Genomic DNA, 23,015 nt, shown 5'->3' with positions numbered 1-23,015 from the left:
GGTAGAAAATACAACTGAGAACCAAGCGGAATACAGGAGGTTCAGAGAAAAAGCAAATAAGAGAAGCAAAGAGGGATCATGAGAAAAGACTGGCAGCCAATATAAAAGGGGAATCTCAAAGTCTTCTATCGGCACAAATAGTAAGAGGGTGATAAAAGGAGGAGTAGGGCCAATTAGGGACCAAAAAGGGGATTTATACGTGGAGAAAGCAGGCATGGCTGAGGTGCTAAATGAATATTTTTCATCTGTCTTTACCAAGGAAGCAGATGCTACCGAGGCCATGGTGACAGAGGAGGAAACTCGGTCACCAGAAGGGTTCAAAATTGATAAAGAGGAAGCGTTGGATAAACTGTCAGTACTTAAAGTTGACAAGGAACCAGGACCAGATGAAATGCATCCAAGGATACTGTAGGAAGTAAGAGTGGAAATTGCAGGGCCACTAGCCATAGTCTTTCAGTATTCCCTAGACTCAGGGGAGGTGCCAGAGGACTGGAGAGTTGCAAATATTACACCCTTGTACAAAAAAGGTTGTAAGGATAAGTCCAGTCAATTTAACTTCAGAGGCAGGGAAGCTTTTAGGGAAAATTATTTGGGATAGAATTAGTAGTTACATGGAAAAATGTGGGGGAGCCAGCATGGATCTATAAAGGAGAAAATCGTGTTTAACTAACTTTCTAGATTTTTTTGAAGAGGTAACAGAGAGGTTGATGAGGGTGATACTGTTGATGTGGTGTACCTGGACTTTCAAAAGGCATTTATTACAGTGCAACACAACAGACTTGAGAAAAGTATAGCTCATGGAATAAAAGGGACAGTGGCAACGTGGATACATAATTGACTGAGTAAGAGGAAACAGAGAATAATGGTTAATGGATATTTTTCGGGCTGGAGGAAGGTTTGTAGTGGAGTTCCCCAGGGGTCAGTATTAGGACCCATACTTTTCCTGATATATATTAATGATCTTGATGTGTGTGCAGGGGACAGTTTGCAGATAATACAAAACTTGGCAGCATTGCAAACTGTGAGGAGGATAATAAAGAAATTCAAAAAGGACAGACAAGTTGGTGGAGCGGGCAGATGGGTGGCAGATGAGGTTCAATGTGGAGAAGTGTGAGGTGATTCATTTTGGTAGGAAGGACATGGAGAAACAATATAAAATAAGGGATATAATTCTTAAGGAGGTACAGGGGCAGAGAGACCTGGGTGTATATGTGCATAAATCATTGAAGGTGGCAGGGCAGGTGGAGAGAGCAGTTAACAAAGCATGCAGTATCCTAGGCTTTATTAATAGGGGCATAGAGTACCAGAGCAGGGAGGTTATGCTGAGCTTATATAAGATGCTAATTAGACCTCAGCTGGAGTACTGTGTACAGTTCTGGATGCCACACTGTAGGAAGGATGTGATCGCATTGGAGAGAGTGCAGAAGAGGTTTACAAGAATGGTTCCAGGGATGAGAAACTTCAGTTATGGGGATAGATTGGAGATGTTGGGACTGTTCTCCTTGGAGACGGGGAGGCCAAGAGAAGATTTGATAGAGGTTTTCAAAATCATGAGGGGGTGGATAGGGAGAAACTGTTCCTGCCCGTCAAGGGTTCGAGAATGAGAGGGCACAGATCTAAAGTGATTTGCAAAAGAAGCAAATGTGATGTGAGAAAAACCTTTTTTCACACAGCGAGTGGTCCAAGTCTGGAATGCACTACCTGGAAGTGTGGTGGAGGCAGGTTCATTTGAGGCATTCAAGAAGGCAATAGATGATTAGTTGAATACAAACAATGTGCAAAGGTATGGGGGAAAAGCAGGAGAATGGCAATGAAGTCATGATGCTCATTTGGACAGCTGATGCAGACATGATGGGCCAAATAGCCTCCTTCTGCACCACAACAGTTCTTTAATTCTGTGAAGAAATGTCTCTGGGCCACAGAGCTAGTAATCATCAACCTCACCCTCCTGAAATCAGAGGCATCACTTTTGTTTATTAGCTTACATGCACTGGTTTTAGACCTCTACACTTTACTTCTTTACTTGAATCTCAATTTAAATTCAGTGTCAAATTGTTAACATGTCAAGAGTATTATTGATGAGAATGGTCATCACAGAAGAAAGAGGGGAGGGGGGGGTGGTCAAGCAAGAGGTTTCAGATTTATTTTTTAAAATATGTTTAAAAATATAGTTCATTCAACAAAATATTAGAGAAAAATTTAATTATAAAGAGATGAAATATATTTCCAAACTAAGGAAATATCTTAGCTGTAAACCATATTGCCCGATAACAAATTTATTGCATGCACACACTTGTAATAATACTTCTACTACACTTCACTTTCACTGCAAATACAGTATCACTAGAAGTGGGCTGATCAGCTAACAGGGGAAAATCAGATTTATTCCTCGTTCCATCACTGAGCTGTAAATATCAAACTCCAAATAGTTTTCATTTTTACCATATAGACATAATTACTGTACTGCTTTTTCATATATTTAAATGTAGGCCAGAGCCAGGTGCCGGTTATGAAAGAAAAGGTTGTAAGGTTTAGACTTTGCTGTAATTTTCATTCACAGTTACATTTGGCAATACAGTAGATGTGCAATATGTACAAAAGGTCTAATGTAGTAATGATTTTCCATTTTTAACCTTTTATTTAATACTTTATACAATATGCAAAAAAGCAAAATGGTCATACATATCATAAATAGTAATGAATTAAGGAAATAGGGATAATAGGTTAAACAGAAACCAGTCAAGAATTTAAACTGAGGTCCCACACTCCTCCTTTGGTGTGGGCTGTCTGGAGTCTGTGAAATTAGAAAGCTGGACAACATCCCTCCCTGAAACAATACCAACAAAAACATTAATCTCTCGCATTGCTTTTGTGGATGTTTTGCTGGTGTTAATGCACTTCAAAAAGTATTTTGATATCATATAGTGCTACTTAAACTATAACATAATTACAAGCATCACCTAGTTGAACTGTCAATCCAATAGTGCAGCAAGAAGTGGGGTGAAATTTCAGCCTCCAAAAATAGGTCAGGGAAGGTGTAAAAACTTTGAAAATCTCAAACTTGACCCTAATCGGGTCACTTCTGGGTTTAACAACCTGGAGTCAGGTTGTCCATTTAAATCTTATAATGAGACTGGATGTTGCCATTTAAATTCTCTTACAGGCTTAACCCTGCTCAGTTCAGGAAAGCTAACAGTTCAAGCAAGGCAAAAGCAGCTTCTTGGAAAAGTGTCCTCACAGCACTGCTTACAGGCCAAGAGATGCAGGAGTTTTCCCCAGACATCTAATTTTCTCTGGCGTTGAACAACATCCATCCCCCACACCCGTGACCATGCTCCAACTAACAGCTGCAGGCTCCTTACATATAGCAGGGACTTGCCCTACCTGACTAGAAGGTAGGCCTATCAATCAGCACAACTTCTGGGCAGGGATCCTGTTTAAAAAAAACATAAGCATGTTTTGGAGCTTTAAATCGCAGTATACAGGGAGGAAATCCCAGACATCCGCCCCATTCTCCGCCAGCTCAGTAAACCTGCTCCTGTCAATATTAGAGTCATAATGTCTATACAAAGCGAGGATTAAACTGAGATATATAAAACATGACAAATACTTTGGTATGATCCCAGCTGATGTTACTTCTGGACAAGTCCAATCCCAGGGTGGAACCCTGCTTGCTAGATCCTAGCTTTTATTTTTTGTTTTGAAATGTGGAGGGCGGCTACTGAACAGAGTCACAGGGATCAGCTGATGAACTTTAACAAAAGAATAAAACATTTTTTAAAAACAAGAAAAGATGAATGCACTCTCACCCACAGCTATACCTTTACAGGGATATATAGATTTGTAAGGATAATGCAACTTACAAAAACTATCTTATACTCTCACAGTAAGCACACAGTCCATGTAAGCCAACAGGCGACTGTGGTCAGGCACACCACACTCTGAAACCAAGTGACAGATGTCACCTCAAACAGATGCTATGGATTTCTGATCAACCTCCCCACCCCCACCCAGACGCGTGCCACACTAAGTCAAATCGGTCTCACTGAACTCCATTTTTCATTCAACGGTTTCCAATCTCCACTCGAAGAACCCACTTTGGAATCTTCGCCCAATAGATGCTTTCTCTCGGACGCCTTCCACAACGTTCCACCTCAAAGGCTTCAAACTCTCCTTCTACGCACTCTCTCTCATATACTCAGCCATACTAACAGAACAGCACTGCTTCACATGCCCATAGTAAAAAGAGTTACAGACTTTAGACTGTCTCCTTGGATCTTCTGGCTTCTCACAAGCCCTTTTTGCTTTAAGTCTGCTTCCGGCAGCTTTCTTCTCTTTAATTTGGCGACTTTCCCTGTGTTCCTTACTTTCACTTCCACTGAACAGGGTCTTGTTCCAGATTCCTGTCCTTGTCCTTTGATTTAAACTTAAAGGGCTTCTTCGGGCCTCTCTTTTTCCTTTAGGACCTGCTCGCTGCAGTTCCCTCTCCCAGTAGACTGCTGACGACTTGGTATCTCCCTTGACATCCAGCACTCACTCGACATTCATTGTTACTTTACCTTTAGAGCAACTCATCTAAGATTCTTAGATTTTCTTTCCTCAGCAATTTGCTAGCTTGTCCAGCCAGAGAGACGTAAACTGCTTCCTCCACCTTAGAGCATAGTCACCAACTGAACTCAAACTGCTTTTGGTTTCTCTGTGCTGCGGGTCCCTCTCTCTGGACACCTGATACTAGGCAACAGCACAAGTTTTCTATCTTGTGTTTATTTTAACTTCCCTTCAAGAGTCATAAAACCTCATTAGAATGCAGGCATCTTTTGAAGTGAAACAAACTCAAGTCCCCCCCCTTTCTTAGCGCACAAATACAGAAACAAATTAGTTTAAAGCTAAACACATTCCTAACACCCACAATTACAAATATAACTTACTTAAACTCTCTAGTTCCCAACAATTTTGCCAAGTACTATAATAGTAAGCAGATAATGTAACTAACTCCCAGTCAGATAGTTATATGTGCAGGATGCGTGAAGGAAAAACACCCCAAAAGTCAAAGGAAATGAGATACAGACTCTTTGATGCTCTCTCTCAGGAGATGGAATCAGTCTTACTGTCAGCTTAATGGATTAGACCTGGCAAAATAAGTCTTCCACTAAAGTGCCATTGTCAAGAGTCCAGAAAAAAAGGAATCAGATTTTCAGAAATTTATGTCTTGTGGTACAATGATAGTGCACTACTTCTGGGCCAGAAGCTCAAGGTTAGAGTCTCACTTCAGGACAAGATGGCCATGGAAGGTACATTCATGGCATGGTCAAACAAGTTGATTATAAGCCTGTAAATCCCTCCAATATGCCTGACAGCAGGCAGGAAGACCAGGAGAATTTCCTGGTCAGCTATATGCAGAAGGCAATGGCGAACCACTGCAGCACTTTGCCAAGCATAATTATGAACCAATCCAATGGAAGCCCATAACCGCCAAAGCCCTCTTAGAGCATGGTACCTGAAGGAGGGCTATTTTTTGCAACAAGGGAATCCAGATTGATCATAAATGACCACAGGTTCACCAGACACCATAACACTAGAATACTTGACGGCACTGCATAAATCAAGAAACTAAGCAAGAAGCTCATGCTAGAATCAGGTGAAAAAGGGAAGGGGCACCCAAGTTAAAAATGAAGTGAGTCAATCCTATTCACTATAGTTTCCCAGTATGTATGAATCAAAGGATATGGCCAACGAATCTGGAGACTATCAATCCCACAACAGATTTCAATATCCTTTGCGTATCCAAAGATACAAATGGTGCAAATATAAGACCGGCAAAACATCTTACATCAATATTCTGTTAAGTACATAAACGTGGGAGTTTCCTCCACATTTACATCCAGAATTCAGGCACAAATAACTTGACTTAAAAGATTGTGGAATTTTGAGTGTAAATGCACTGTGTCTACAACTTCAATGCACCCAAGTCTCCTCAATTTTATACATCTGTCCATCAAACCCTATATTGGAGCGAATCTACACCCATAGGTTCTTAACATCTTTCAAATGTGTTTTTCCATAGGGTCTTTCAATGCTGACTAAATTTTCAGGCACATCAGAAACCAAGTCACATTTCTGGTATTTTAAAGGAAGACTTGGATTTATATGCTTTCACAATCACAGGATGCCCCGAAGTGCTTTACAGCCAAAGAAGTGCTTTTTGAAGCTAAGACACTGTTGTAATGCAGGAAATGCAGCAGCCAATTTGTGCACAGCAAGCTCCCTCAAACAGAAGTGCGATAATAACCAGATAATCTGTTATTTATGATGCTGATTGATGGATGAATATTGGCCAAGTCACTAGGGATAACACCATGCTCTTAGTGCCATCAGATCTTGCCACCTGACAGGGCAAAAAGGGCCTTAGTTTAATGTACCATCTGAAAGATGGCACTTCTGACAGTACAGCACTCCCTCAATACTACACTGGAGTGTCAGCCTAGATTTGTGTGTTTAAGTGCTTGAGTGGGTCTTGAACCTGAAACTTTCTGACTAAGACAAGAGTGCTACCAACTGAACCTCAGCTGCCATGCATTTTAATTATTATTTTCTTTTAAGTTTTAAAAAATTATCCTCACTGAGATCTGCTCTGTATTTTTTGTTCCTTTTAATGCATTTTTGGTGTAACGTGTGACATTAAAAATGGAAGCTTTCCTATTGAAGGGCTTACGAATGATGATTAAAGGGATTGAAACTTATATTATATTTTAAGGCTCAAAAAAAAACCAATGTGGGTTCAGTATTTCCTTCGGCCCCAATTATTTGGGGTGATTTATTCCCACTTGCACCCATTTTGAGTTTAGATATATTCAAACGAGACTGGGAGGATGCTTGGGTACAACTTGACATCAATAAAATAGGAGTAATACTGGGCATATTTTCACCTTCAACTTCTGTGTTGCGCCCAAGGATCAGAAGATTAAGATTAACTAAAAGTAGGGTCATTAACAAATTTCCTCAAACGTTTTTCTCACAGTCAATGATTTTGTGGTTTACAAAAGCCCAGCCTAATTTTCACATGCCAGGCACAATCCTTGTAATGTGGAAATCAATAATGACTTTATCACATTAAATAAACTGTAGACATCAGATATTATCATGTGTAAACTTTTGTGAACTTGGAAAACACAGCAAAACAGGATTATACAGGGCTATAGCAAAGAAGAAAATTCAATTTAGGAGATAGAATTCCTTGAGTAATTTTTGGGAGCGTTAGTAGATTGATGGAGATCAGCAGTCTGTTGCACAATGTTGTTCTCACCCATCCCTTCCCCACAAACTGGGGCTCAGTCCATAGAAATCTGTAGCTCTTTGGCACATGGGACACCACATGGGACACTTCATGCATTGGTCTAAATAGTGAATGTCATGAACCTTTTCATCAATGGAAGAGGCTGAGGGACAAATACAGTCGGATTCACATTTCTTGAACAAATAAATATTGGAAGGGAAAAAATTTGCAGGGCTATGTGCGAAAGAGTGGGGGTAACAGGGTAGAGTGAACTAATTGGATAGTTCTTTCAAACAGCCAGCAGAGGCACGATGGGCCAAATAGCCACCTCTTGCGCTGTATGGTTCTATGATTGTTTTCACCAGATATCTGGACATTAAGGGGTATAAGATTACAGTTAGAAGCAGGGGCTTCTTCTGATTTTCCCCACTTTGATAGCCCATAGATACTGAGGCGCTAACTTTAATTCCCAATAGTCAGCAAACTAAGCAAAGACCAAGCATCCAATTTGGTATCTTGCTGATCTGTATGACTCAGTACCATGCACATGGAGGTTTCCCAACTCAGCCTAAAATGATGTTGCTTAATTAAACTTTCTTACCTGTTGTCATCAAACCTTCTGGTTTAGTGGAAATCCGAACAATATCACGGTCATCAGTCAACATGAAAATTTCATCTTCTGTACAGGAAACAGACACAATACCACTGAGCCCTTCCAGTCCACCAATCAGAGCCTGCAGATGTCATGTATTAAATATTAAAACATAATATTGTTACTTAATTGACGTGACTTACATCAACTTCATCTTCCGAGTACTACAGAACATTTTTAGCTGGAGAAAAAACATCTTAGGGCCGGATCTTCCTGAGGGGACAAAAATCCCATTGCCAGGGCCAGGAGTGGGAGGCGACCCCTCTTCCACCAGCGGCAGGTCCCAGGGCCACATTTTGCCAGCGGCAGTCAGTTAAGTGAACGGCCCGGAGGCCACCATGCGATTAAGGACAGTGATCCACCCCAAGAGATGTCAGGCACCACTACCATTAGTGGCCATTGCTGAGGCAGCAGCTGCTGGTAGAAGGTGCCTCAATTGTCAGGCGCCCTCAAAGATGGATACATATTGGAGTATTGTTGGGGGAAGTCCTGTGCTAGCAGTAGAGTTAGGGGCGGGAGAGGCCATTGCCTTCTGCAAAACCCTCTGTGGGCCATGTAGTGCCCATAAAAGAAAACTTCCAGACCCCCATGGAGCCCATGTTTCACTGAGATATCTCCCCAAGTGGTGGCTGAGCCCACCTGACATGGGCAAACTGCTCCCAGAGGCAGGAAGTGGCCTTTAATTGGCTAATTAAGTGAGTCTGCTAGGATCCCAGCAAGTGGCCAATCTGCCAATTTCCCCCCACTGTTGCCAAAATGGCATGGTGGCAGCTAGATGTCAGGTGCCTCTCCCCACCCCCAACACCTTTCTTGTGCCATTTTGCCAACCTTCCCACCACCTTCCAGTCCCCAAAGGGCCCATAAAATTTTGGCCTAACTGAAATTCTGATAGGCTTCTACGGTATTAATAATGATCATTCAAAAACAAAACAAACAAAATATTTCTTAATCCACCCATGCTGTGTAAAGTATCACTATCAGATTACAACAGTAGACAACTTTTAAAATACAGTGTTTTAAATGATCACTATAGTACAAGATCCTTTGACCTTCTCTGGCCCCAAATGACCTGTCCTTAGAAAAGGCTTCAGCTTCACCCCTTTACATAACCACCTCAATGAATTGAGCCTGGCATGACACTGAGCTCTTGTTCCACTGCCTTCACCTCTGCGCTCAACTCTCTGATCAGCAGTCTTCTCCCTGCACAGCGGACCCTTCCATCAGTCTCCTGTATTCTTTCTCCACCTGGAGGCTCACTCTGGCCCCTTACCCCTTCTAGGTCTTTTCATTTGAGAACTGTCAATGATACATCAGCTGGCTCAATTCCTCTTCTCCCCTCACATACTCTGACCTGACTTCCTCTGAACTTGCTGCACTTTGTTCTCTTAGGCTCAGCTCTAACATCGTCATCAAACCTGCTGACAAGGGTTATGCTGTCATCTGGCAGACCAAACTCTACCCTGCAGAGGGCAAACATCAGCTCGCCGACACTTTCTCCGATCTCCCCTGGACCATGACCGCAATCAAATCATCATCTCCAGGCCAATGACCTCATCTCCTCTGGAGATCTTCCTCCTCAGACCCCCAACCCCAGGCAGCCTGCTTTTACCTCCTTCCCAAGATAAAAAGGGCTGCCTTGGCAGACCTATTTTTTCAGTCTGTTCCTTCCCCACTGAACTATTCAATGGATCATCCTCCACCATTTCTGCCACCTCCAGCACGATGCCACCACCAAACACACCTACCCCTCTACTCCCTTTTCAGCATGGTGAAAGGACTCTTCAGTTTCACCTTAGTCCACTCCTCAATTCACCCCCAACACACCCTCCCTTTCCTACAGCACCTTTCCATGCAAGTGCAGGAGATGCAACACTTGCCCTTTTATCACTTCCTGTTTCACCACCTAAGGGCCCAAATATACCTCCCAAGTAAAATAGTGATTTACATGCACTTTCAATTGAGTATATTGTATTTGCTGCTTACAATACAATGTGCTCTACACTGGGGAGACCAAATGCAGATTGGGTGACCGTTTTGCAGAACTCCTCTGTTGATTCTGCAAGTGTGATCTTGAGTTTCTAGTGACCTCACATTTTAAGTCTCCACCTTGCTCCCATTCTGATCTCTCTGACCTTGACCTCCTATGAAGCTCAATGCAAACTCGAGGAACGGCATCTCATCTTTCAATTAGATAATTCACAGCCTTCCATACTCAACGCCGAGTTCAACAATGTTAGATCATAACCCCTGCCCCAACGCAAAAACAAAACCCCCAAAGGGCTGACTAGTCAATTAGGGCCACCATTTATATTGTTTAAGAGAAGAATTATCTACATCCGTGATGGTTTAGGTCTAAACCCATTTGATACACAAGCACAGTAAAGCAAGTTTCTCCTTTGATTGAGATTTGCTAGTTGAAATAAATCTCTGTTTTTGTCCTGTTGATGGTGAACAGGATCACAATGCAACCACTCTGAGTTTACACAATTGTGACACTTTCATTTTCCATATCCTGTCTCCTCTGAGTAACATTGACAATTTAGTGCCAAATTGTAATATTGCGCTGTGATGTCAGACTCAGTAGGGACTCGCTAACTTATTTCCTCTTAAGGCCCTTAGAGCCATTATGGAAAAGCAGGCTTTCGTCTTAATGTAAACTGAATATCAGCCCTGATTCTGAGAATGACAACGCGGTGCTCCAACTTTGTTGTCCATGTGGAGAGATGGTGGTGTTGTAATAATGTAGTAATAATGGACTAATAATCCAGAGGCCCAGGCTAATGGTCAAAGGACATGGATTCAAATCCTACCATGGCAGCTGGTGGAATTTAAATTCAATTAATAACTCTGGAATTAAAAGCTAATTCCAGTGAAGGTAACCATGAAACTATAATTGATTGTTGTAAAAACCCATCTGGTTCACTAATGTCCTTTAGGGAAGGAAAAGCTGTCCTTACCTGGTCTGGCCTGGCCTACATGTGACTGCAGACCCACAGCAATTTGGTTGGCTCTTAGCTGCTCTCTGAAGAGGTCTAGCAAGCCACCCAGTTCAAGGACAATTAGGAATGGGCAACAAATGCTGGCCTTACCAGCGACTCCCACAACCCATGAAAGAATGTAGAAGAAAAAATTTAGTCCTTGAATTTATGTTTTCTGATCCTACTCAAGCGCCTCTAGCTGTTTTTATAATAGGTCCTCTTGGTGGGGAGGAAATGTCTTCATAGCCAAACCCTATCAAGCCTTTAGCAGATGTTCACACGAACTGCCAGCAAGGGTCTTTCGATGGTAATCCATAACAGAACTCTAGTCTACTCCCTTTTCCTTAAGTTGAGTCTTGAAGTCCACTGTATTACCTCAAATAGCATCCCATGCTTAGATTGATTAACTTGACACAGATTGGGAATCAGGCTGGCTAATTTATTTTCTAATTTCGCACTAATGTAGCTTACTTGCTTTGTTTTATACTGACAGTTTTAAATAATTTGCAGTGACAGAAAAAGAATGCTTTACAAAATGAGATACTTGACAAGATCTCTCAGCACCATGCAAAGAGGAGCAGGGAAGTTCTTCCAGTGTCCCTCAAACAAAACTAAAAACAAATGAGCTGGTCATATTATCACTTTGGTGGTAGGACCTTGCTGTGTGCACACTGGTTGCCCTATCTGCCAACATAACAATAACACACTTCAAAAGTAATTAAATGGTTGTGAAGGGCTCAAGACAAAAGACATCAGGAATCAAAGTTATTTCTGCTTGTTTCTTGCACCAAGTCCCATCCATCCATCATCCCTCAGCTTTCTGTCCTACAATGGCTCAGAGTTAAGCCATACCCTTAATTTTAAAAATTCTCACCCTAGCTTTCAAAACCTTCTATGAGCAAAGCACAGATTGTTTCTGCTTGTTGGGGAGTCCAAAGCAACGGGGGCACAATCTCAGGATAAAGGGTCAATTATTTAGGGCTGAGGTGAGGAGAAACCGCTTCACTCAAAGGGTTGTGAATCTTTGGAATTCTATGCCCAGAGGGTTATGGACGGTCCATCATTGAATACATTTAAGGCTGGCTTAAACAGATTTTTGGCCTCTCAGGGAATTAAATGATATGGGAGCAGGTGAGAAAATTGAGTTGAAGCGCAAGGTCTGCCATGATCGTACTGAATGGCAGCATAGGCTCGACGAACCATATAGTCTTACTGCTGCTCTTGTGACCTCACCCATCCCTATCTCGAATCTTCTTCATTGCCACAACCCTCATATTTCCATTTCTGGCTTCTTCAGCTCCCTCGATTTTAAACTTGCCTTCAGCTGCCTTGGCCCCAAGCTATGGAAATCCTTCCCTTAAATCTCTGTATCTCTCCCCCTTTAAGGTGCCCCTTAAAAACCATCTCTTTACCAAGCTTTTGATCACCTGCCCCAATATCTTCTTATGTAGCTCAATGTCATATTTTGTTTTATAATACTGCTGTGAAATGTCTTGGGCATTTTATCATATTAAAGACAACATATAAACACAAATCATTGCTGTTGTAGATGTTTGATGCCAGGACAAGCAAATACAATTATCCTGTACAATAATTGTTTACTTCATATTTTACCATTAGGAACGGTCACATAAAATTCCAACACAGGAAATATGCTATATATGCAAGATCTTAAATATATTACTAGTCGGTCAACCTCACCTGGCTCTGCACAGGGAAGTTAAGACCAAGCATTTTCTTCAGGTGAAATTGACTTAGAGTGCAGTAAATAATCGTATTACACAGTGCAAATATAGTTTGAGCCCCCATTTAAAATCATATGTTCTGTTCTTATTTTTATGTCATTATATATTAACGTTAGTGTTTTTAACGGGGACTACCTTTGCAAACTTTCACAGCAATTATACCCACAGAGTGTCTAGCTCGGCAGGAGCATTTAATCAGTGTTACAAGTTTACATAAGCAGTCCTTCATTACAAAATGTAGACACAGGAATTTAAAAAGGAAAAAGTTAATATAAATTATCTGTTTCCTGCAACGTAGGACGATTTTAAATTTAATAATCAAAACATCACTTGATCAAACATCGCCATTGCCTTCTGAAGTGTATAACAGAGCTAAATGAAAGAGAGCCCAGAGCCCTGGAGCATGTCAATGATGTGGGGAAAATGCTTTGTCTTGCAACATGGAACAGGTCTAGCTTTTTTTTTGAATTAAGGTGCTGAATTAATCTTTATGAAGTTAGTTTACCTAACCATTTTTTTTGAAAATCCTTCCAAAGCAAAATAAGTGATTTAACACACCTTTAGAAGGTGTGACCTTTATGATTTAACATACCTTTAGAACCTTGAGCTTCTGTGCAAGAAATTTTATTTGAAATTAATCTCTATTTTTAACACTACTTTCACCAGCAATTCTGTTTGCTTGCTTCTATGTGCTCTTATAGCTGACTAATAAGAAGTTGGTTCTAGAAAAGTGTTAGAAAAAAGAGGAAACATCATGCACAAACAGTTAATGTCCCTTTTTCCAGGCAGGTATAAACTAACTATTCAATGAAGCTTATACCATAAGATAACTAGTGCAGATAAATTTGTTTACTACACATGTTAGGCCGCAATTTATTATAAATAAGTTAAATGAACAGAAACAGAAAAGATGATTTCTTTCTGAAATCATCGACAGCAGACAGGGCGGGTAAAGAGAAAAAAAAAGGAAGAATGCCTTATATTAAAAATTCTTTGCAGTGTTTTCCTTTACTCCAGCACTAACATTAATCAGTTTACTAATCGCACTTAGAACCACAAAGAAAACCCTGCATTACATGGTGCAGTCAAAGAGCTGCATAAAGTCTCTCAACTTACAATCATATTTATTTTCCTCAAATAATGCCCAAGAATTATGTTGCCTTAGAATATATATTTTCACATATACAGAATCAATATTAAAGTTGATCAACACTAGTGAACACTAGAGAGGCAGCTGCTTAGATTATACCAGCTTTTCCTTTTGCATACCTGGTTGACTGCATCCATTACATAAATACTAGTCTTATTCCAGCTCAGCACCCATCCATCACGTAGGAAGCACTCCAACAGCCCGAGATTTCTCTCATTTGGTTTAATATCACCCTTGCTTGCAGTTGCTGAACTCGCTCGAGGTAACAGTTCAAATGGCTTCACTCCACTGGTAAATACGTTTTTTAAAAGGAGAGTTGACTGAACAACCCCTTGTACATCCGATTTCCACAGTCGAAGTCCAGGTCTCGAAGCATATAAATTCACATCAGTCTGTTTACAGAGGCCTGGTATGAAACATGCTCCAAATCTGCCAGCACTAGGGACATGGGAAATTAAAGATATTTCAGCCCATTGTTCTCATGAGAGTATAAAATGAACCTTCTATAAAATTGAAACCTTCCATATGAAATTTTATATTTTTCTAACATACATAGCTAATTTTCAACAATACCAATTTGCATTTTAGGAAGAAATGTGGCATTTATTAATAACTGATTATCAACAAATGTATTGTTCCCAGCCATGGTGTCACTGAAAAAAAATGACCTGCACATTACCATGCAATTAATATCTGGAGCTTGTGAATCTGAAATTATTCATCCACATTATTGCTCAGAAGATTTTCAATAGGCAGGATTTTTTAGATGGGGTTTCCCACCCTGCCACCTGGACTGTTGGTGGGGAACTTATCCCCACCAATCACAGCAGCCCCACATTTAACGCTCCAAGAAGTGTTAATTGGCTGGAGACAGGACTTCTGCCCAAAGTCCCACCTGAGAGTGTTGCCAGGCAATCTAATTGGCTGGCAGCTCTACAGCCCCAGCAGCACCAGCGACAGCAATGGCCAGGGCTGGAACTTCAAGCACTCCCCAAACTCTAAGTCCCAGAGTTCAGGACTAGGAAAGAGCAGGGTATCGCACAGCAAACATGGACAAAAGAGCTGAACTCCAGAGGTGAAGCGAGTGTGATTACCCTTGACATCAAGTCCATATTTGACAGAGTGTGGCATCAAGGAGCCCGTGCAAAACTCGAGTCGGTGGGAACCAGGGGAAAACTCTCCACTGGTTGGAGTCATACCTAGCTCAAAGGAAATTGGTTGCGGTTGTTGGAGGTCAGTCATCTCATTTCCAGGGCATCACTGCCAGAGTTCCTCAGGGTAGTATCCTAAGCCCAACCATCTTCAGCTACTTCATCAATGACCTTCCTTCCATCATAAGGTCAGAAGTGGGGATATTTGCTGATGATTGCACAATGTTCAGCACCATTCCAGACTCCTCAGATACTGAATCAGTGCATGTCAAATGCAGCAAGACCTGGACAATATCCAGGCTTGGGCTGACAAGTGGCAAGTAACATTCCATAAGGCGTAGGAGCAGAAGTAAGCCATTTAGTCCATCGAGTCTGCTCTGCCATTCATTGAGATCGTGGCTGATCTGATAATCCTCAGCTCCACTTTCCTGCCCTTTCCCCCATAACCCTCGATTCCCTTACTGATTAAAAATCTGTCTATCTCAGCCTTAAATACACTTAACAACCCAGCCTCTACAGCCCTCTGCAGTAAAGAGTTCCACAGGTTCACTAACTTCAGAAGAAATTCCTCTTCATCTGTTTTAAATGGGCGCCCCCTTACTCAGATTATGCCCTCTGGTCCTAGACTCTCCCACAAGAGGAAACAACCTCTCAGCATCTGCCCTGTCAAGCCCCCTAAGAATCTTATATGTTTCAATAAGGTAGCCTCTCTTTCTTCTAAACTCCAATGGCTGCAGGCCCAACCTACTCAACCTCTCCTCATAAGAAAATTCTTCCATACCTAGAATCAACCTGGTGAACCTTCTCTGGACTGCCTCCAATGCCAGTATATCTTTCCTTAGATAAGGGGGCCAAAATTGTTCACAATATTCTAGGTGCAGTCTAACTAGTGCCTTGTATAGTTTTAGCAAGACTTCCCTATTTTTATACTCCATTCCCTTTGAGATAAAGGCCAACATTCCATTTGCCTTCCCTATTACCTGTTGAACTTGTAAGTTAGCTTTTTGGGATTCATGCACAAGGACTCCCAAATCCCTCCCTGCAGTCTTTCTCCATTTAAATAATATTCAGCTCCTCTATTTTTCCTGCCAAAATGCATAACCTCACATTTTGCCACATTATATTCTACCTGCAAAATTTTTGCCCAATCATTTAACCTGTCTATATCCCTCTGTAGACTTGTGTCATCCTCACCACTTGCCTTCCCACCTATTTTTGTGTCATACGCAAACTTGACAATAATACATTCACTTCCCTCATCTAAGGTCATTAATATATATTGTAAATAATTGAGACCCCAGCAGAGATCCCTTTGGCACTTCACTAGTTACAGGTTGCCTTACCAAAAATGCCCCCCTTATCCCAACTCTGTCTTCTATTAGTCAGCCAATCCTCTATCCATGCTAATATACTACCCCTAACACCATGGGCTCTTATCTTATTAAGAAGCCTTATGCGCAGTATTATTGAACATCTTTTTGAAATCCAATTACATTACATCTACTGGTTCCGCTTTATCTATCTTGCTTGTTACCTCCTCAAAGAATTCTAATAAAATTTATTAGGCATGATTTCCCCTTCATGAAGCCATGCTGACTCTGCTTGATTAAATTATGTATTTCTAAATGCTCTGCAATTACATCCTTTACAATAGACTCCAACATTTTCCCAATGACAGATGTTAAGCTAACTGACCTATAGTTACCTGTTTTTTTTGTTTCCCTCCTTTTTTGAATTAGGGTGTTACGTTGGCCGTTCTCCAATCCTCTGGGACTTTTCCAGAATCTAAGGATTCTTGGAAGATCACTACCAGTGTGTCCATTATCTCTGTAGCTACTTCCTTTACTATCCTAGGATGCAACCCATCAGGTCCTGGGGACTTATCTGTCTTTAGCCCCATTAGTTTCCCTAGTACTTTTTCTCCAGTGATAGCTATTGTATTAATTTCCTCCTCTCTCTTTTTGCCCCTTGATTATTTAGTATTTTTGGAATGCTATTAGTATCTTCTGCCGTCTATCTTCTGTGAAGACTGAAGCAAAGTATTTATTTAACTCCTCTGCCATTTCCTGGTTCCCTATTATTATTTCCCCAGCATCATTCTCTAAGGAGCCTATGTTCACTTTGCGCGACACAAGTGCTGGGCAATGGCCATCTCCAACAAGAGAAAATCTAACCATCACCTCTTGACATTCAATGGCATCACCATCACTGAATCCCCCACTATCAACATCCTGGGGGGGTTACCACTGACCAGAAACTGACCTGGACTAGCCATATAAATATGCAGGCTAGAAGAGTAGGTCAGTGGTTAGAATCGTGCAGCGAATAACTCACCTCCTGACTCTACAAAGCCTGTCCACCATCAACAAGGCACAAGTCAGGAGTGTGATGGAGTACTTTCCACTTGCCTGGATGAGTGCAGCTCCCTCAACACTCAAGAAGCTTGACTCCATCCAGGACAAAGCAGCCTGCTTCATTGGCAACCCTTCCATAAACATTTGCTCCCTCCACCACCGCTGAACAGTGGCAGCAGTGTGTACCATCTATGAGACACACTGCAGAAACTCACCAAGGCTCCTTCGGCAGCACCTTCCAAACCCACGGCCACTACCATTTAACTGGACAAGGGCAGCAGATACATGGGAACGCCACCGTCTGCAAGTTACCCTCAAGCCACTCACCATCCTGATTTGGAAATATATTGCTGTTCCTTCACTGTGGCTGGGTCAAAATCCTGGAACTCCCTCCCTAACAGCACTGTGGGTGTACCTACATCACATGGACTGCAGCGGTTCAAGAAGGCAGATCACCACCACCTTCTCAAGGGCAATTAGGGATGGGCAATAAATGCTAGCCTGGTCAGCGAACCCAACAATCCATAAGTGAATTTAAAAAATGGAAGGGGGTGAAAAAGGTGATGTCCGGGTTGGGGGGCCTTTGGGAAATTTTAAAACACCCTCCAAAAGGTTTTAAGTACTGAATCAACTTGATCCTTTATCACTATACTGTATAAATACATTTTTAAAAATTATCCTACAAGTAAAGAAAACACACACAAGCTATGGCAGTGTCAACAGTGAATCAGAAGTTATGCAGTTGTCCTTCAGCAGAGGAATGTGACCTAGGAGGAATTTAGAAGAAGTGGAGCTGGAACAATCTGAATGGGACTCAAACTGACAATTACTGAGGACAAGGGTGCAAGGACTGAATGTTGTAACATTCCTTTCATCCAGAGTGAAATGAAGCAGGATGGAGCAGATGCAGAGTTTTGCTACTAGATAAAAATACATAACTGGAGAAAAAAACATTCTGCAATAATAAGAGCAGGATTTCTGACTTAGAATGATCTGGATATTGGAAGATTTGCTGCAAGGAAGATAGGAAGAAATATACTTGCAGCAAGAGAAAAGTGAGGGGCACAAAGCAGAGATGGAGACGAGGCTCAGAACCTTCCTGCACACGCGAATAAGAGAGAATGATTGGAGAAAGCCACAAAATTCAAGTTGTGATCTCTGACCTGAGAGAGTAGCAGGCCTGTGGAGAGAGGGATATGCTTAGATAAACTTGCTATACAATTCCAACAAGTTTTGAGTGGTTTATATTGGATTATTAATTGTACTTGTAAGCCATGCACTGAGGTCCGTGAAGAACGAATGCTGTCCCTAAAAAGTTCTGGAAAGAAGTTTGGAAGTGATCTGTTAGAGTCAACAGAGTTAGGGAAATTTGAACTAACAAACTAATTATGGACTTAGATTCTGCTCTCAACACACTAGTGGCACAGAGCAATTTGCACCACTAGTGCATGGAAGAAGCCTCCATGTGCTTTCTGGCATCCCTTCATTAACTTATGACAGATGAACTCCCAGTGCAACTTGCAACATGTGCTGGGAGAACAGAGTGGGCGGATGCAGATTTTCTGGGCAGAACCTTAAAGTGCAAGAGCAGCATCTTAAAGCTATACTTGCACTTCCTGTTATGGGGAAAGCACTTCTGGTTGTGTTACTGCTGAAAACCTTGAGAAAATATTTTAAACAAAAAAAAATGGGAAATTGATGGTGAAACGAGAGGAATGCTCTAGAATTGTCCCTGGAAATTAGCCATATTTGTACATGGATAGTCACCTTCCTCTGAGTTACATTAACAGCTGACTGCGCAGAACAATGCAGTTTCTACAATAAAAGAGATAAAAGAGCGTCATAGACTTAAGACGCTCGAGATAAAAATCAAATAAACTAACGAAATAGAAAACAAACTCAGGTTAAATGTCAAGAGCACTCCTTCAACAATTCCCAGTGGCTGTGCACTGGAATACCTATTCAATTTCATTATGGCACATATATCAGAGTTTCCTGGTTTCAGCAGTCACACCCTCAATGCAAATGGTTGAAGTTTGTGCCACAACGCAGCACAAGTGTTTGCTACCAACACAGGCCCACTATAAAACAATATTGCATCCTTCAGGCTATCTCAGTTATTTTTGCTTAACCTTGCAGACATAAGCTAAACCTGCATATAATTTTTGACTTTCACATGTGAAACTTCTGCTATTGGAAGTCTTATGTTACCGCTCACAGAAAAGTGAATGGTATATTGTTTTGCCACAATACAAATGTATTATGGTGCTGCTAAGTTGGAGCTGTGGTCCTTTAGGTCAATAAATTATTGCAGACGTACTGAAGGGGAGTGCATTCAAAGGTTAATTATTATTCAGGCTGGAGATCACAATCAGTACTTCATTTGTGGCAAATTCAAATAAGAGCCTGTCATCATTCTGGCTCTGGCAGTTATGTTTTTACTGCAGAGCTTCATATACACTGCAGATGACCACTTTCATTTATTTATACTTCTTCTAAAAATAAAAATTGCATTTTCCTCTTCCAGCTTTCTCTCCTCAACTCTCCAGAAAGCAGGGACTTACCCAAGAGAAATATTTCAGGGGCACTTGAATGTCTGAAGTCTATTCAAGTACAGGAGGCAATACAATTGACCCCACTCCTCTCCACACAATTTGCAAGAAGGTTCACTGGATGACAATCAGGAACTAAATGTTCCACCTTCATTCCTTGGGGAACTAAAACTAACAACTGTCCCAGCTGCAATCAGCGCAGAGTAGGAACCTAGGATTTTCCTTAATTGTATGACTTTGTAATACAGCGCAATAATTTAGTCACTGAGCTAGCAGGTCACATTTTTTATACCTGGGATGCAACAGGTGAATGGGACTTACTGGATTGCTCTATAGAGAGCTGGCTTGGACTCAAAGGGCCGAACGGCCTCCTTCTATATCATAATTACTCCATGTCTTGAGATCCAGACATGATCGCAACCATTGAAGTTGTTAGGATGCCTAAGCTAGCAATGTTATGATTTTGATTACTCAGAAGCCACAAACAATTTTACTTGATGCACTGTTTAACATTTGATTACTAAAATTTAGTCTGCTTACCTTTTTCTTGGCTGGGTTCCAACCTGTTTGATAATATTCTGCTCAGTATAAATAAGAAGAGAGCGCTGGCAAGTTGAAACTAGCAGAACTTTTTGAGTATAGTCCAACTGTACTATAGGAGATGACTCTTCTAATATCACACTGGGCCTACAGACACCCTGCAAGAAAACAGAATACAGCAGGTTCTTCACGGTCCACGTCACTTGTCTTTCACCATTGAAGAATATAACGAGATATATCAACTCATCTTCAAAAGGCTATTACAGACACTTATAAAATAATGAATTTTGTCTTTACATGTTCATATATACATGAGAAAACTCAATTTCACCAGCAAAATTACACCATACAAATTTAAGAATCGGTGCTAAAAAGAAAAACATTTGAAAAGGAAATAAAATTGAATAGGTCCAGTAGTGACTTTCAGTAATTAAAACACCAAGAGTCCTAGAATTGAAAAAACTAAGTTGTAAGATCCTTCTGAATAAGCTTATCTGTTGCCAGCTATATTTCTTGATAATACGTCTTGCATATATTTGCGCATTTGTAGTCCAAACAGAATAAGTGGTGCCCAGTTGACAGTGAGAAAAACAGAACACCTGTGCCATGCAAGGCAACAATCTAATGGTCAAAAATCAACATGAACCATCAGCAAGATAGTTTGCTATCAAGTTATATTGCCATGTATCAAATAAAATAAACCCATGGGGAATAAGATTTACATTGACAACTGTAATTCAGATGACAGTAACCAATGCAGCTATTCCACAACAGATCCTGTTTTCACCAATATGCTTAAAGGCTTGCTTTAATGGCAGTTGCATTGACAAAAGTACCAAAAAAAAGGGTATATACATGAGAACATGCTGTGAAATGTATTCCCCCTTCTCTAAACTGCACCCCACCAACCTCTCCTCAATATATGTTTCTTCATGGTCGTTGGGTAAATCAACCTAGTGTAATAATGTTACTTTCACAACCATTAATAATTTCAAATTTTATATGCAAACTTAATAATCATACATTGACCCTCAATTTTTAAGACCTGCTCAGGAATTTTTGGATCTTGGCAGTCGGTCTCTGAATATTTTTGCTTAAAGATTTTATAAAAATCATTATCAGCCAATTGGTTTGTGGTGAACCTATTCTATATGGTCCTTGTCTATTTTCAGTTCTCCGTCAAAATAACAGTTCCCAGCCAGGAGATAAAACAACTGATTCAGCTTCATTGGACTAAAAGTACACAGCCAAGCTTGCATAGGAGCACAAATAAACTATTTAGTTCCTCAACATCGCTGTACAATTCTAGTCGATCATGGCTGCTGTGTACCTTAACTCCATGTCCTTGGTACCCTTATTTAACAAAATTCTATTGATCACAGTCTTGAAAATTTCAACTGACCCAGCTTTTATTTTAAGCCGGTATTTTGGGAGGTGCAGAGACAAAGGACTCCTGATTTCCGCTACCCTTAATGTGAAAAAGTGCTTTCTCGTTTCACTTCTAAACAGCCTAACTTAAGATTATGCTCCCTTATTCTAGATTCCTCTATCAGAGGAGATAGCTTTCCTGCATCTTTCCTATTGGATCCCTTCATCATTTAAACACCAATTAAACCAGCCCTCAATCTCCTAAACTCAAGGTTGAACAAGTCAAATTTATGCAACCTGTCCTTATAATTTAATTCTACTCCTTTCTAACATTCTGGTGAATATGTACCTTTCCCACTCCAAGGTCAATGTATCTTTCCAAATGTTAGGAGCCTAAAATTGAACATAATACAGTAATTACTTGCTTAACGTTGTAATTGCATCCCTGAAAAATGCGACTTTAAATGAAACAACATTACAATCAATGGGAGAATCTGATTTGCTTAAATGTAAAAAACATAGTTCTCACCAGTAAAAAACATCAAAACATTATACCCTGCAAGTTGAGATACTGTGCATTCCTAAATTTGTAAATTAAATAACAAAACAAATTTAAAATATTAAAAACTAATTTTTTCTACTTACTTCTGACCTACCTGCTTGCCAACTCCCCTGCTGCTTGACCATCCCCTGCTTCCTCACAGTGAGCGACAGCTCAGGAGAGGGGCGGCAAGAGGGAGGAAGTGAGCAAGAGAATGATGGGGGTGGGAGTTTCGTGGCGAGTGCGAGCTGAGGTCGACAGCAAGCAGAAGAGACGGCAGCAAGCAGAAGAGACAGAAGTGAACGTAAACATAAAAACTCGGAGCAGGAGTAGGCCATTTGGCCCTTTGAGCCTGCTCTGCCATTCGATATGATCATGGCTGATCCTCTATCTCTACTCCATATTCCCCACTTTCTCTCCAAACCCCTTGATGCCCCTAATATCCAAAAAATTATCAATTTCTTTCATGAATATACTCAGTGACCCAGCCTCCACAGCCCTCTGTGGTAGTGAATTCCTTGGGTTGACCACCCTCTGAGTGAAGAAACTTTTCCTCATCTCAGTCCTAAACGGCCTGCCTCATATCCGGAGACTGTGGCCCCTAGTTCTAGACTCCCCAACCAGGGGGAACATCCTCCCTGCATCGAGGAAGAGTAGGGGATCAGAAGAGGCTGCTCCAAAATGGCGCTGATCAGGTCACGCGAAGCTACA

The 23,015-nt window shown here is 41.1% G+C and overlaps 1 protein-coding gene across 1 annotated transcript in view; it reads right to left on the bottom strand.

Moving 5' to 3' along the window:
• The window catches only part of tecpr2 (tectonin beta-propeller repeat containing 2), a 109,261-nt gene that overhangs the window by 72,203 nt on the left and 14,043 nt on the right, over positions 1-23,015 (bottom strand). The window contains exons 5-7 of the mRNA XM_078562406.1: positions 20,396-20,553; positions 13,918-14,236; positions 7,875-8,007 (exon numbers count right to left, since the gene is read on the bottom strand). Coding sequence (XP_078418532.1) covers positions 7,875-8,007; positions 13,918-14,236; positions 20,396-20,553 — 610 coding nt within the window. The remainder of the gene's footprint in view (positions 1-7,874; positions 8,008-13,917; positions 14,237-20,395; positions 20,554-23,015) is intronic.

Source organism: Cetorhinus maximus, chromosome 18, assembly GCF_964194155.1.
Source record: "Cetorhinus maximus chromosome 18, sCetMax3.hap1.1, whole genome shotgun sequence".
Taxonomy (NCBI): domain Eukaryota; kingdom Metazoa; phylum Chordata; class Chondrichthyes; order Lamniformes; family Cetorhinidae; genus Cetorhinus; species Cetorhinus maximus.
This window is presented reverse-complemented; position numbering and strand designations above follow the sequence as displayed.